Source organism: Anabas testudineus, chromosome 7 (genome assembly GCF_900324465.2).
Source record: "Anabas testudineus chromosome 7, fAnaTes1.2, whole genome shotgun sequence".
NCBI classification, from domain to species: Eukaryota; Metazoa; Chordata; class Actinopteri; order Anabantiformes; family Anabantidae; genus Anabas; species Anabas testudineus.
Window position 1 is genome coordinate 1848849 of NC_046616.1, and position 15724 is coordinate 1864572.

Genomic DNA, 15724 nt, shown 5'->3' on the forward strand with positions numbered 1-15724 from the left:
TTGTGCTCCTGTGATGAACACAGTCACACGGATTCAGGATTACACTGGAAAACTGTGGTTGGATCAAACACAGTGCAGCCAGAAATACCAGCTGAAAGTCTTTTTACATAAAGGAGAAGGAGAAACTTCAAAGAATCTGAAACTAACAATCTGAAAGTCTTAATTAAACTCAGCTGGATGTAAATTCCTCTTATTTTAGTCCAGTACATGCAGAACATATTTTACTTTACCTCTTCTACAAGGCTGAATGATGACGCTGCTGACTCTACTTTAAAATACCACTAAGTCAATTAAAGAGAAATCTCTCCTGATACTAAATTATAAGTGGACAGTGGATTTTATTGCACTTTTTGAAACCAGGACTTTTATTTTTCATGTATTGGTGAAGTTCTACACTGAAGCACTGCTGCTCCTACTTCTATTAGAGGTTTGAGTAAAAGTTAGTCTCTGTCCTTGAACTGTGATCAGTGTGATCTTCACATCAGTCTGACCTCAGAATGCAGAGCTCCTGTCTGATCCCAGACTGAACAGGAAGTCAGCAGTTTCCCATCATGTCCCATTTTTATTGAATAATCTTCCTGTATGACTTTATTTTTGGACATTGTGTTTTCTCACATGCACTTTTTTTAGTTCTAGTTTGTCAAGCTAACACGTAAGGAAATGCCCTCCAGACAGAGACACTGATGGGACATTCATTAGTTCAGTGACCTTGATCCTTGACTTTTAAGCACCAAAAATCTAATCCATTCATGATTCAGTCCAAGTTGACAGTTGGTCCATATGTGAAGAAAGTGTTTCTTAGACATCACATTCACAGGAATGTATAAATAAATGAGGCCTCCAGCCATGACCACCACCGGCTCAGAGGCCAAATAAGTTTTTCAAAAAGACTCTAAAGAGTGATCGAGTCCTGTTAAATAAATACATGCACTATAAAAAAAAGTATAATCCTTTTATATTTCGTCAGGTATATTTACCTTATTTAGCATTTAATAAAATAAGACAAACACATATATATGGTAAAAATAGTAAAACTCTGGCTCAACATGTTTAGAATATGTGACTGTGCCTGAAAAAATAAAATTAGAGCCTGTTTACATCAGGAACTGTGAGACTAAACAGTGGAAGTCTTCCTGTGGGCCGAGCTTTGCCCAGTTGACATGTTGCCTCCTTCAGCAACAGCGTAACCTAAAACCCTGCTGCTGGGTCGGGTTGTTGTCTACAAACAGATAAGATCAAGTCCAGGAAACTTGTCAAAGTGATGTAGGAGGCCACCAAGACACTTGGCAAAGTAGCAAAGGGAGGTTCTGTAGTTAACATGTTGGATATTTTAACAGTATGAATACAGAAACCGACCTGTAGGTTAATGAGCCACACGATCACAATGTGACAGCTGAAGATATAAAGAAGCTGCTGCACCACTTCTCTCAGTGTGGAGTCATCAAATATCACTTATCTGAAAATGTTCACAACACATAACGTTTATGTTGTTGTCATCGTGGGATGTGAGGCTTTATATTTATTATTTCTCTGAGTCATTTCTATCTCGGAGTCACACAGAGAGATTAATGCATTTAATACATTTTGTCAGACTAGATTTGGTCTCCTAAAAACAGATACTTAAAAAAAACAAGAGCTCGTGGTTGTTCTGCAGTTCCAACTTTATTCCAGAGGCTGCTGTTTCTGAACTAGTGGTTTCATCAATGTACATCATAAACAAAAGGTTCAGAGAACCCAGAAGCTGAGAGATCAAAATGCAAATCAGTGTTTCTTTGTGAGAAATCTAACTTAGATCTTATTTTTCATTATCGGCATGTCGGACTGAAGGATACTTGAGCTGCACTGTTGAACATTGAAGATTAAACTTTCAATCTGCTGCAGGTTGCTCAACAGTATACTCATCTGGACACGAATGGAAAGAAATGTCATGTTCATAGGTCACAGCCAGCAGGGTCACCTCCATGTTCCTGCCCTCCGAGTTCTTGTTTGTCTTGAATCTGTACAGGAACAGCAGGACAGCAGCCAACAGCACCATCACCATGGGCAAACATATGAGTAGAGGCAAGAAGAAGACTGGGTGGGCGACTGGGAGGAAGAAGGAGAAAATAGGGTATTGTTAGGAACTAAAGGAGAAACCTCTTTGAAACCTTTGAATGCTTTGGTTTCATTTCTTTTATATTACAATGAATTTGATGATTGTTGGTTCATGATTAGATTTTTGATTTTTTATTCTACTGCCTGGATTTTATTTATCAAACTGTTAACTTATCAAGAAATATATTTTAAAATGAAAATCTGTGAATGAAGGAAACTTTTCAGTGTTAAACACTCATGCTGTTTTAATTATTGGTAACTAAAATCAGATGGTACGATGGTTTGCTATATAAAATGGTATTTTCTGCTATATCAAATTAACCTGTGAACTGCTCTGTGATTTTGGGAACTGCTGATGTTGTTGCCGATGAGACTGACATTGGAAAAGTTCGGGGAGTCCAGGTTGAACTGTCTGAAATACAACAACACAACTATGACAATCAGCACTGACTCAGAAACCAGATGCTGCTATAGATCAGGAGAAAAGCGTCTAATGTCGTTCAAACTCACCTCCAGTAACACTGACCTCAAACCTCTGGAGTGAAGCTGAAGACAAAGATTCTCCCAAACCACACGTGTAGCGTCCTGAGTCGGACTTTTCCAGCTCTGCTATGGTCACACGTAGAACAGGCCTTGAGACAGATGCATTATAATAAAGACTGTATCTTCCTCTCTGATCTCGGTCTTCAGTTGTTTCGATGAGAACGTTTCCTTCTTTACAATCATTCCTACAGAAAAACTTTCTGCTTTTAGAGAAGGAGAATTTGCAAACAACACTGATGTTCCCTCCTTCGTCTCTTGTATGAATGTTGAATTCTTCCTCCTGTGCTGTTGAAAAGATCAAAACTCTTTACGTCCCACAAACTGATTTGAATTCAGTGGCATGAAAAAGGAAAAGCATGGAAATTGCTGTATAACTAAAATTAGATTCCTCATTTGCAGTAGAAACTCACCATCAAGAACTTTGATCTCAAAGTCTCTGTATGAATCTGGAACCAGAGAACTCCCCAAACCAAACCGGTACCGTCCTGAGTCCGACCTGTTTAAGTTTGTGATGCTCACAGTGAGTTGTCCTCCTCCAGTCGAGCTGTTTTTAAACTCAGTGCTGTATCTGTCCGTCTGAGCTGTGTTCTCAGGTGTTTTAATGAGGACGTCTTCACCTTTACACTCTCTCCTACAGAAGAACTTCATGCTTCCAGAGGATGAGAACTTCCATTGAATCCTAAATTGTGTTCCTTCCTTTTTTTGATGAATTATGTTGCTGGTGCTTCCGTCCCACAGTGCTGTTGAAGAGAAGAACAGTGAATCGACAATCAGCTCTTCCTCTATTGTAAATTTATTATGAAACACTCCTGGAAAGGTTCATTACTACTACTTGTTTCTATTTCTGACTCAGCTCCTGGAATCCCACACTAATAAACACCAGTCACCCTTTCCTCATCTGTTGTTGAACTTCTGTTAACCCGTTACAGATCGTGCAGGTTGTTGGGACCTTTTAGCAAAGTTCACATCACTGTAAAAAGTTCTATTAGGTGACGTTCAGACAACAGAATATTTCATAGAATAACAAGATGAGTGATGAAACAAAACTCTAAAACATGTGATTCATTTCTGATATTCATTCCTATTCATAATAAAATAAAACAGGAGGGAAATCTGAACTGACCTGATAAGAAGCAGAACAACAGGACGTGGTGGTTTTTCATTCTGGATTCGATACTGATGGAAAAGAAAAGTCATGAAACTGCAGGAGGACGGTCTCCTTCCACTTTAAGTCTTGATAACCAGGAAGCTAAGGTTCACTTCATGCAACAGTTCCTTCCTCTCTTTGTGTGTGTGTGCGTGCGTGTGTGTGTGTGTGTGTGTGTGTGTGTGTGTGTGTTCACTGGTATTTTCAGCTTTAGCTTCTATTACTACATAATGGATCTATAATGGATGAAGTTCCACCCACAACATGATCATCATCCAAATAATGACAGAAGGAATCTGAATGTTCTGTGATCTTGTGTTTATCAGTGACAAAGCTGCTCTGAATCAAAAGCAAAACTTCTTATTGTGGATTTTGCCTGCCGGACTTCTCTGAACTGCCTAACTGTGTATGACCTGGATTACCCTTGACCTCAGGTATTAGCCTGTTGGATTTGCTGTTTGGACGGCCTGTGTTCATAACCCCAGACTGTTTTCCCACACCAGGTTTTGGACATTGGATCTCGTCACAGTCTGTGACTGTTTCCTCATTGTGCTTCTTCCGTTTGTCAGCTGCCACCCCTGCCATTCACCATCTCCATTGTCCTCCATTTGTTCCATGTTGGTTGTAACGCCACTTCCGGTTTCCACCCAGACCACCATAGTCGCCCTACGTCATCTCCTCCCATCTAGTGACTGTTGAATTCATTGATTTACGGTTGTTCTGTTGTTATAAATAAACATGGACAACTCAGTCCTGTCCTTCCTCCAGCTCATGACACTAACAAAGTGTGGAGGAGGAAAAGATGATCATGATCCAACCCATCCAAGTTCGCTGAGTGTTTGTGATTCAATAACTCATCATAGTAGCTGCAGAACTAATTCAGAGATGTACAGAAGCACGTTGTCTGCTAATTCACAGAGAAAAGAATTCAGACTAACTAGGAATAGTTTTATTAATTATTAAACCTTCAGTAAAGGCAATAAGGTGGAAGGTCTTAGACTGATCAGGTCAATTAGTCAAACAGAGTTTAACCCAGCTGAACACGTGTTTCACCTGCTGAAGAAATGTCAGTGGTTATCTCACATGGTTACTTCAAACCAAACCTTTTCATCTAAATACAGCTGAGTAAAGAGCATCAGTCCCCACAGTCCAGAAAGGAAGGGTGTTGGTCTTCCTGACTCCGGCTGTCGCATTAGCTTGAAAAAAAATAGCTTCAAAGGCCATGACTGTATTTCAGATGTTGTTATTCAGATTGTTCTCTTCAAGAACCATTCTCCCGTCGCCACAAACGAGGACTCCACCAACCAGAGATCAGGACTGAACCTGTTCCAAACTCACGTAACACACATGAAACCTAATGAGTTCAGATTTAGATTTGGTTATTGTGCCTGAAGATGGTGTGTGCTGGTCAAATTCCTGTGATGTCTGTGAAGTGTTGATGACGATGATGATGATGATGATGGCGGTAACGGTGACTTTTTAATTTGCTGATGATTTACATTTACAGTACATTTACATTTACTCATTTATCCAAAGCTACTTACAAGTGAGGAGAAAAACATCAAAGCAAGTGATATTAAAGTGTTTCTGATTCACGAGATGTAAGAACAAGACATGGTGTCGACTGTGTGGTGCTGGTACCACCAGACGTCGTTCACGGGCCGAGCGCAGTGGACGGGACGGGATGTATTGTAGACCTGAATGATAGAGTTGAGGTACGTTGGCGCTGTAGAGAGAGACAGAGCTTTGAACTTAATCCTTGCAGCCACAGGAAGCCAATAGCAGCAAGGGTTGACATGAGCGGTGTGACGTGAGACCTTTTTGGTTAATTGAAAATGAGGCGTTTTGGATCAATGGATATTACATGATTTCAGATGTGAAACGTTTATTACATGTTCCCTTCTGTTACCCAGTCCCCTTATTGCCCTGTAGGTCCTTAGTCTTAGCTCAAAGAGAACTTAAAAACTGTAGACCCGACCCCCAGTCTGCCTACTCCCAGCTGAGTTCATGACACTTTGTGTAGTGGATAATGTTTAATTATCAATTCAATTCAGTTTTATTTGTATGTCACCAAATCACAATAGAAGTCATCTCAAAGCTTTTAATGTTCTTGCACCAACCAACCTGCAGGACAAATGCTTTTAGCGTTCATGCTCCTGTCCTGGAATAATCCTAAAAAAATCTGAGAGCTACTCACAGCGTTGGTCTGTGTTTGATTAAATATTTGTTTAATTAATGTAGTTTACTGATTTTGTTTTATTTTTTCACACACATTTCCTGTTCCATGTGTCATGCACATTCATTTCAAACTGTTATCATCTTGGTGCTTTGGAAGCCTAAAGCGTTACGGGAACCTGAAGCAGATGTGCATGAGGTGCATTGTTGCACACTGCGTGTTAAATTGTGCACATTTTTTATTTTTGTAGAAACTGTTACTTAAAGTCACCACTCCTGAGAATTCAGGTCCAAAGTCTCACAGGCTCATTTGTGTTTTTGTGTTTCTGTGTAAAGCAAGTTTAGTTCTGATCCCTGCTGGCTGGATTGAAGTTCTGGTAGATGAGGTCTTCCTGTGGAGACTGGAGACTGTCCTCATAGAGATACCAATATTCAAAGAAATTCAAGTTAAAGATTTGGTTTGTCCAAGCTTGTCTTCCTCCAGAACTTCAGACTTCCATCTGTCCAGGACTCTGGTCTCATCTTTAACATTCATGGCCCTGCTGTTTGTCTCTATCTCTGGTCTGTCTGGGCCAACATTCCTCCTCTGTGTTCACTCTTCCTGACTAATTACACTGTCAATCCTTCTTGTGTCCTTGTCAGCATCTGCAGGAGCAGGAGAATACACTCTATTCTGTACTGTACTGTCACTGGACCACTAATGTCCTGTCTTTGTATTCAAGCTAGGATGTAAAAACAAGGTGCCTGAATAGAACTAAAGAACAACTCACTCAAGTCTCAACTTTGTTGGAGTCTGTTGCAGCATCAAACTCTAAATTTGCTTAAATTTACAAAATGCACTTTCGTTGTTCAGTGAAAACACAGAAAAACTAGAAATAAAGGCTCAAGAGAATTAACAGATCAAGGATTTTTTGGCATATTAAGCTTTAATTTGAAAGTTCAACTGTAGAGAGGTAAACAGGAAACATGGGGCGTGACATGCAGCAAAGGTTCCAGATGGACTCGATGCTGAGACAATGTGATTCTGTGATATGTGAACTGAACATCAGGTGACCTGTGCACGCTGGTTTTAGTTTCGTTTGTGCAGGAACAGCAGGACACCGGCCAGCAGCACAACAGCCACACACACACATATAACCACAGGCAAGACGAACGCTGGGGGAGAGACATCGGAGGTGACTGGGGGAAAGGACAAAGGTAGACATTTAATTCCTTAGTTGTAAGAAAAAATAGAGACTTTTACATGTGATGCTTTGACTTGATCAGTTAAAATAAATAAATAGAAACATGGTGAAATGTCTCTGTCCTGTATTTATATTATGTTAAATAATGTAACCTGCATCATAAGAAGGATACGATCCTTTACATCATGTTAACTCCCTGACATGCTCCTGCCATCACAACAGAGAATGTAAAATAGAAGATGAAAACTGACATTAGGAACAAAAACAACATTTATTGTCCTTAAACTCACCGGTAGTGACACTGATCTCAAACCTCTGGATTGAAGCCGGAGACAGAGGAGAACCCAAACCACACATGTAGCGTCCTGAGTCGGACTTGGTCAGATTTGTGATGGTCATTCGCAAAAACAAATTTCCTGTCGATTTTTCTCCGTATTGGATGCTGTATCTTCCGCTATGATGTTGGTCTTCAGTTGTTTCAATGAGAACGTTTCCTTCTTTACAATCGTTCTTACAGATAAACTTTTTACTTTGAGTATCAGAGAAGTAGCACACTACTACAGCTTCTCCTCCTTCATCTGCTGTATGAATGTTGATTTCTTCCTCCTGTGCTGTTGGAGAGATCAACACTCGTTACTCCCCATGAACTGATTAGAAATTACTCCCATTCAAAGGTAAAAATCTTGTGTTCAAACATTCAAAGTTTCTGCATTTATTATGGTTACTGTGACAAATCAATCAGGATTCATCATTTGCAGTAGAAACTCACCATCAACAACTTTAATCTCAAAGTCTCTGTATGAATCTGAAACCAGAGAGCTCCCCAAACTACACATGTATCGTCCTGAGTCAGACTTGGTCAAGTTTGTGATTCTCACAGTCAGTTTTCCTTCTGTAAATTCAGTGCTGTATCTGCCGTTCTGAGCTGTGTCCTCAGGTGTTTCAATGAGGACGTCTTCACCTTTACACTCTCTCCTACAGAGAAACTTCACGCTGTCAGAGGAAGAGAGGTGCCACTGACCCCAAAAATCCTTTCCTTCTTTTCTTTGAAAGATTACGGCACCGGTGTTTCCATCCCACAGAGCTGTTGAAAACATGAACAGTAAACGTTGATGATGAGTTTTCTCTGTAAACATTAAGAATTAATCACATCACACAGAATCAGAGATGATCCACAAGGACGGACCCACTGACGCATTTAAGCAGAATTACGCAGGTTTATTAATAATAATAATAACAATAATAATAACAATAATATACTTTATTGATTCCCTTGAGAAACTTGTGCCGAGTTTTTCATGCCTGCCGAGATCTGCATCCCCCACTCTAATCAGGGAGGAGGATGCAGATCTCGGCAACTCCGAGTTGCCAAATATTGCACCCCCTTCCTTATTAACTGTAACACACGTTTTATCCATCTTTTAGATTATTTTAAGCTGACAGTGAAAATTCACATACGCAAAAGGGTAACAAAGCACACTACAGATCTTTGCCCTATTAAAAATGGTACAATAGATTAGTAGTGTTGAGGTTAATGAATGTTTTCATTGTGGTTCGTTGAATGTATGAAGTTATCAATGTGTCATACTTTGTCAAGGCAAGTTTAATGTAATACAATATCTGCTAATAATGACAAGATTTGCAAACTTCGGTATGATTTGAGCCACTCACACTTTTGCGTATGTGAATTTTCACTGTCAACTTAAAATAATCAAAAATATGGACAAATGACAGCATTTTGTTATAACGTGTGTTACAGTTAATAAGGGAGGGGGTGCAATATTTGGCAACTCGGAGTTGCCGAGATCTGCATCCTCCTCCCTGATTAGAGTGGGGGATGCCGATCTCGGCAGGCATGCAAAACTCGGCATAACACCGGACAGTGCATGTACACCTCAGCAATTAGCCAGAAGGAACCGGGACTCGAACCACTCACTCTGAGCTTCGTAAACTGCTCCAACAACTGATCTGTCCGGTAAGTTTCTCTTTATTTTTATTTATTTATTGTTAAATTGGAATCACGGGTCTGTGCGTGTGCGCAGAACAAGCTCAGCGGACGTACGTTCCCTAACATTAAGCTTCTTATTTCACAGTAATAATCAAAGTTATATGTGATCACACACACACACACACACACACACACACACACACACACACACACACACACACACACACACACACACACAGTCTCAACACTGTGACCGGAGTGATGTTGCGCACTGTTGCCACAAACCACGATTACGCGCAGAGGATCCACTGATTGAACGCTGCGTCAAACACTCCTGTTCTTCCCGGTGTCTTCATCCATATCTCCAGTTCCACGGGCACAGGCTGCTCACATCATTCTCTTTTCAAAATGTTGTCAGATCTCCACATTTCTAATTACAGTGTCGCTGTAATAACATAAGAGCTCCGTAGTGAGAGACTCCGTCTGTTTTAAATTTTACTTTTTGTGTTATGAGAAAACATCCAGGGTGTCAAAATATAAAGTAGACCCTTAAACTGGACAGGTAATCACTGTGGTACAGTTTTCTAATGTGATAATTAGAAACGGCCCCCCTCTGGGTTCATGATGAACAGAAAACATGAAACTGAAGGAACCCTGAAACTCTGAATAGAGGAGGCAGTGATGGAGTCAGTCCTCACCTGATAAGAAGCAGAAGAGCAGAACACGGTGGATTTTCATTCTGAATTTCGTCCCGATGGAGAAAAATCTTTCAGCTGCAGGAGAACTGTGTCTATCACCCTCTTCGAATGTGTGTGCTCTATCAAGTGCTTCTTGTACTGTCTCTCTGTTCATTTAAGAAGCTGAAGCTGAGTTTGCTTTCATTTCCTTCCTTCTTAGTTTGCAGCTTTGCCTTTACCAGTAAAGTGATGACGATTTAATGTGTATTGAATCATATATTTACAGAAGGATTCATGAGGAAATGGGAATAAATATAGCTGAGTCATGTCTTTCTAATGAGCTTTGCTGTGATTCAGAAATTATGTTTTTTACGTAAATGCTGTGGCTGCGTGAGGTTTTACATTACTCAAGACAAACATCCAAACCGTTTCTGTAAAGTGAGGGGGATTGTGCATCAACTTGTGCTGCACTGAAGAGTCCTGGGAGGGTGGTTGTGTCCACATTTGCAGGAGCTCGACAGGCTGGTGCAGTTTGTGATGCAGCTGTTTGTGCACAGGGAGAAGAGCAGGGTAGGTATAGGTGTCACAGCTTTGTTCATATTAATGTAACGTCAGTGAAGATTTCACATCAGTCATCCAGCAGAGGTTATCTAGAAGTAGAGTCAAGGACTTCCTCCTTCTAACAAGTAGGAAGTCCAGTTGCAATGAATCAACTTCCAGATAATAAACTAATGTTGAAATTCTCATTAAACAGCACAACGTAGCACTTACTGTACCTGCCTACAGCATTATCATTATTATTTTTATCAGATCAACCTGATCTTTGAGGACTGCTGAAAGTTTAGTGAATCATATCCCTGCATGGCTACTACAACACACACACTACTACCTGGAGGAGAGTAAACTACATCATCTGTGCACAAAAAGTTATTTACAACTTTTCATGAGTTTCCTTCACTCATGCAAAATGATGGTCTGACATTAGTCCAGAAAACACGTAGCATAAGCTTGAATATGCAAAATAAGACTATTTGCCTAGTTTGCAAGTTTATAATGCAACAGATGATAAGATTAAATCTGCCCCTCTTTTTCTTTCATGTTATATAAAGTAGCCTCTGTTTCACCATCTGTGACCAACTTATATCAGCACCACATGAACAATAACAGGGACTTAACCTGATACGTCAGGTTTATTAAATTAGTGTTTTCTTGAGGATCAGCACAGAATCAACATTATTTCTACCAGTTTTCCAGAAACAATGTTTTACTACACGTCTGTGTTCCAGTTTGTCTGTGTGGTCAGTCAATTTGTTGTATTGCTTTAGAGTCACCTGTTAACCTCACTGCTGTCTTCAGACTTGATTAACCAGAAGAAACCCACACATGCAAGCTCCACACAGACAGGCCCAGGCTGACCAGCAGGTTTGAAATAAGGACCTTGTGTTAGGGTGAAGGTGAAAGTTCACATGCGCTCTGAGCTTTGTGGCTAACAGTTTGTATTTCACCTGCATTTGCATCTTCATGTGTGGGCGCCAGACAGATCGCATGCAGATCTACTACTGAACCATGACGTATCATAGTTCACATCCTTCTGTCACTGGCTGATAACCTGCAATAAGAGGAACTAGTACTTTTAGCACTTCATTGTTGTTTACAATGATGATTGACAAATTGTGGTTGGACAGCTGCCACATAGAACATGTCAGCACTACTACAGGGTTTCACTGTCTTGTCCAACGATGACTGCTCTACCACCTGAGCTACTGTTGTACATTAAACCTTGGTGTCGTCTGTGCTTTTAATTGAACTCTGGAATGTTGTAGACATGAAGCCAGGCAAGTTGTCAATGCAAGGCAGGTTTAATTGTTCAGCACAATGAAAACAAAGCAGAGCAGAATGATGGAAAATCAAAGACACACAGAATCATTCACTGTTATTTGGATTGATTGGTTGCTCCAGTAGCTTTAATTACACCATGTGTGATGTAGTTGTGGTTTCAATCTTTTGGTGTAAACACAGGATCTGCAAAAGAACAGATACAATTTTTTTGTCTATCAACATTACTGCACAGTATGTGGAAATACTGCAGCACTACTGCTTCATTGCTGTTCTCCTCCTGAACATATTACCAACAGTCCGAAGGGGCCTTTGAGAACTTACTCTGACATGTATAAGTCACTTCCAGGTACTTGTAGGTGCCAAAACAAGGGTCACCAAATAAGGAGCCTCTAACTTTGACAGAGCAGCTGGATTTCCCATCGCAGCTGTGGGTGAGGAATAAATATACTGAGTCATTTCATACATGCAAAATCAATATATGTTTAACTGCAAAGGGGGGGGGGCACTGCACCTTTGAGCAACTTTGTTAACAGGCAATGAGCAGGTGACAGTTTCGACCTGAGAGGCAGGTTGTCCGGTGGAACACGTGGTCCGATCACGGCGTCCATAATTAGCGCTGGAGACAAATATGACCTGTCCTCTATCTGACAAGAGGAGAAGGAACCACAGTTTGTATCACTTCACACATGAGAAATCCGAACACGTGTAGGGGCTTTGAACTCACCACAGTGAAGGTTTGCATAAGAGTCCTCACACGCAACACTGCTGACTGTCAAAATTAGACACAGGCACATCACATTAGACCTCGAACTATACAGTTGTATACAGTGGACACATCTCTTATCCCTCTTACTTCTATCTACGTATCTGTGATGAAGTTCTACACACATATGTGCGACGGACTGGACTGTGCTGGGTGGCAGGCGTAGGTGGTGTCCAGGTACTTGAAGATGCCAAAGCAGGGATCAGACTTACGAACGGTGGTCGTATTTACTTCACACTGTCTCTTACCATCACACCTGCAGGGATATGAGAACATTGAGTAAATCCAACATGTCTATATGGTTTTATTATCTGTACAGCAGAGAGCACTCTGTATCCTTAAATCCACTAAAAGTCTAAGGACCTGTCCAAATTTACATGGGTGGGGTGGATGTGCTGAATCATATACTGTAGCTTTAGACTGCTCAGTCTTCTCCTTTCACTGGGTTTGTACCTTCTCTTGAAGACATCGAGTGTTCCCAGCTGATAGCAGTTTATGTTGGAAAGCTGCTGTGCAGGTTTTCCCTCACTGCAGGTCTCTCTGTCTGCACGGCCGTAAAGAGCCGACTGGACAGTAATCACTCCACTCTCTGTTACCCACCACACAGGGAAACAACCGAGAGAACTGAAAAGCTGAAGGAAAACTTACAGGACGAGGCTGCTAATGTTTTTTATTTGTCTATATTGTCCACAAAAAGGACAAAAACTCTTTTCCTGAACAAATAGATTTTAGCTGAAGATGTACAGTGTGTCCCAAATATAACTTGCAATGACATCAAATATATGAATTTAAAACAGAATAAGTATAATTTGAAGGACGAAATCCCTGAATGGTAAATACATGTATAGTGTAGTTGTTGCTGTACCACAGCTCAGACGCTGAACATTGAAGATTTCATCACAGGTGACCGCTCTGTTGATGACAGCAGCGTGTTGTGTGTGTGAATCTGTGCAGTAATGAAAGGTTGGTTTTATAATAACATAGTCAGTTCATTAATACTGATAAAAAAGAAATGATACCCCTGGGTCATTATATTAAAGAGAAGCTGCAACAGTTAAAGTTGATACATGATGATGATAAATGAGAGAATCCTGGATTATTGTTCACAGATGAGTTAAAAACTAATCGATTATTAAAAATAAATCACCATGAAGTTATTATCATTATTCAAACATCCATTTACCTGAATACACAAGCAAACATGTTGCTGCCATCACTGAAAAAGAAGAAACGATGAACTACTAAATATTTTAAAAGCCTTTTTATTATTTTATAATCATAATCTCACCTCCAACATCTTCAACCTACAGTGATTAGATTTAATTCATATGTGTAAATTAGAGACTTGAAGTTATTGAATGAACAGATTTTAAAATCTGCCAACCCAAACTTTTATTCAGTAGTTATTATAACACCTGTTTATAATGTATTAAAAAATATTTTGATTTATGGAAACAATATCAAACTTTGAATTATTTCATTCACTGCAATAGAAAAATAAAACAAAGAAAATCTAATATTCTACATAGAAAGTTCTTATAAAAATGTTTGGCAAAAAAAGTTTTATTATTATTTATTATTTTGTCATCATCAGTACTTACACAGTGCAGCAGTGAGTCTGGAGCAGAGCATGGTTTTAAAAGACCTGACTTTAGGTGAAGAGTTGAACTGATGGTGTTTTAAATGGAATATTTCTTAAGTAAGGGAAACGTGACCAATGGAAAAGTTAGAATGAACAAACTGGAAGAGGAACCTGAACTCCTGAACCTGAGAAACAGGAAGTTACAGAATTAAATGTTATGGTTCAGCCCTGTTTTTCTTTTTCCGTAACATGAGAACACGGACACGGACCTAATTAAATAAGATTAAATTATAATTGCAACTGATGGGGACATCACATTTTGTCATAAATTGATTAATATAAACATTATTTGTTATATAATATTACATTTTTAAAATAAAAGGGATGAAAAGAAGAGGTTGGAAATGTGTACCTCATTGTTCTGACCAGTCTTTTACAGATCCCAGTCACTCCACTCAATTCTAATATATTTGTTTCGTCTTCATAGTAAATTTGTCACCATTTCTGCATATTCTGTTCTCTGCCATTCCTGTCTGTACTCATTTATGGTCCCCTTTCTCATTTCAGATACCCTGCATGTTCCTGCTTCTCTACCTCCAGGCACCTTGTTAACACTCATCTGGTTCACCTGTGTCATTGTCTCTGCCCCATTGCTATATAACCCATTCCACAACTCTGCTCCCCTGTCAGTTCGTCACCTTCTCTGGAAAGACCACACCTGTCTGCCTGAAACCAGCTCAACTAAAACGATTTTCTGAACCATTAACTCCGGACTCGATGTATGTCTGTCTACCTGCCCGTTAGAGCAGCCGCTTTTAGTTACTATCCTGTTTTTGGACTTTTTCCCCTGCCAGTGCAGTTATTCAGTTATTGTATTTTTGTTTTCTTACACTCCTGCCGGTTAGTGCAGCGTCCTTAGTTTACTCCGTTCATCTCTTTGTTTATATATCTACCACCTGCTGAATAAAAGACACTTGCTCTCCAGCCTGCCTCAGCTTGTGCTTTTGGGTCCACGCACCTACTTGTGATAAAATTTGTTTGTAGGTAAACTGCAAAAACCAACAAGGCTTTGTAAAACAATTTCCACTTAAAGACCCGAAATATTAACTTAAAGAGTAACTAAACCCCCAAACCACTATTCTTAAAAATCTAAATATACTACACAGGTATTTAGGAATGTTGGTAATTAATTTACCCCTCGATCTTAACATTGTGCAAAGTATCTGAATTCTACGTATCGTGGCATAAAGATGTCCAGGGACTGTCCTCTACTGGTTGAAACTCTGCTACTGCAAATGAATAGTGTCTCATTAGCAATTTATTGCAGTGACCTATGAGTTTAGTTACTCTTTGAAAGTTGAAAACAGAAGTATTGTTTCGGTTTTTACTTAAGTTTATTTTTTACTCTATATCATTTTAGAAACTACTGAGACAGGCTCACAAGTTGGAAAGGCAAATATTACCGTCCTATGAATATAGTATTATAGGTATTTACTCTGAATAAATGCTTCAAGACAAGTATAAATGTACTTGTTCTAACTTTCATCTCACCATATTTGTTAAAAGTATAATTAAAATGTAGAAAAAAAGAGACTAATTCATGCTTTTAGACATAAGCTGAACTGCACAGGACGTCTTCATCATCTTTGACAGAGGACAGAAGAAACATATTTCAGAACAGCCCGAGCACCAGGTGTTTCTACAGAGCAAACTTTATTCAAAAAACTTTTCTTTCTGTACTAACATGACTTTTGGAGCTTAAAGGACAAAGC

General features: G+C 39.7%; 2 protein-coding genes across 6 annotated transcripts; both read right to left on the reverse strand.

Annotated features, from left to right (window-relative positions):
• Positions 1 to 1654: 1654 nt before the first annotated feature.
• Positions 1655 to 9904, reverse strand: LOC113167514 (polymeric immunoglobulin receptor-like). Of its 5 annotated transcripts, none has more exons than XM_026368201.1 (5): positions 9790 to 9900; positions 3048 to 3377; positions 2605 to 2922; positions 2417 to 2506; positions 1655 to 2085 (listed from the first exon to the last, which is right to left on the reverse strand). In XM_026368201.1, the coding sequence occupies exons 1-5, from the start codon at positions 9827 to 9829 to the stop codon at positions 1868 to 1870; spliced, it is 996 nt and encodes a 331-aa protein (XP_026223986.1). In that variant the 5' UTR covers positions 9830 to 9900; the 3' UTR covers positions 1655 to 1867. The 5 variants fall into 5 exon arrangements, with proteins under 5 accessions (XP_026223986.1, XP_026223988.1, XP_026223985.1 ...); XM_026368203.1 differs by lacking the exon at positions 9790 to 9900 and adding an exon at positions 3761 to 3863 and having other exon boundaries at positions 2621 to 2922; XM_026368200.1 differs by lacking the exon at positions 9790 to 9900 and adding an exon at positions 3761 to 3863.
• A 1860-nt stretch (positions 9905 to 11764) lies between these two features.
• Positions 11765 to 14589, reverse strand: LOC113167096 (L-rhamnose-binding lectin CSL2-like). The gene is made up of 8 exons (XM_033326079.1): positions 14547 to 14589; positions 13236 to 13316; positions 12824 to 12959; positions 12511 to 12626; positions 12332 to 12376; positions 12119 to 12251; positions 11929 to 12032; positions 11765 to 11790 (listed from the first exon to the last, which is right to left on the reverse strand). The coding sequence occupies exons 1-8, from the start codon at positions 14587 to 14589 to the stop codon at positions 11765 to 11767; spliced, it is 684 nt and encodes a 227-aa protein (XP_033181970.1).
• Between the last annotated feature and the right edge of the window lie 1135 nt (positions 14590 to 15724).

What these genes read in the sequence shown, in the direction of transcription:
- LOC113167096 (XM_033326079.1), bottom strand. Translation starts at nt 14,589, where the DNA reads ATGACACAGGTGAACCAGATGAGTGTTAACAAGGTGCCTGGAG. An exon ending in TGTTAACAAGGTGCCTGGAG is followed by an intron (nt 13,317 to 14,546) that starts GTAGAGAAGCAG and finishes ATTACTGCACAG; the next exon opens with ATTCACACACACAACACGCT. An exon ending in TGTTCAGCGTCTGAGCTGTG is followed by an intron (nt 12,960 to 13,235) that starts GTACAGCAACAA and finishes GGTGGGTAACAG; the next exon opens with AGAGTGGAGTGATTACTGTC.
- LOC113167514 (XM_026368201.1), bottom strand. Translation starts at nt 9,829, where the DNA reads ATGAAAATCCACCGTGTTCTGCTCTTCTGCTTCTTATCAG. An exon ending in TGAGATCAAAGTTCTTGATG is followed by an intron (nt 2,923 to 3,047) that starts GTGAGTTTCTAC and finishes TCTTTTCAACAG; the next exon opens with CACAGGAGGAAGAATTCAAC. An exon ending in AATCACAGAGCAGTTCACAG is followed by an intron (nt 2,086 to 2,416) that starts GTTAATTTGATA and finishes TCTTCCTCCCAG; the next exon opens with TCGCCCACCCAGTCTTCTTC.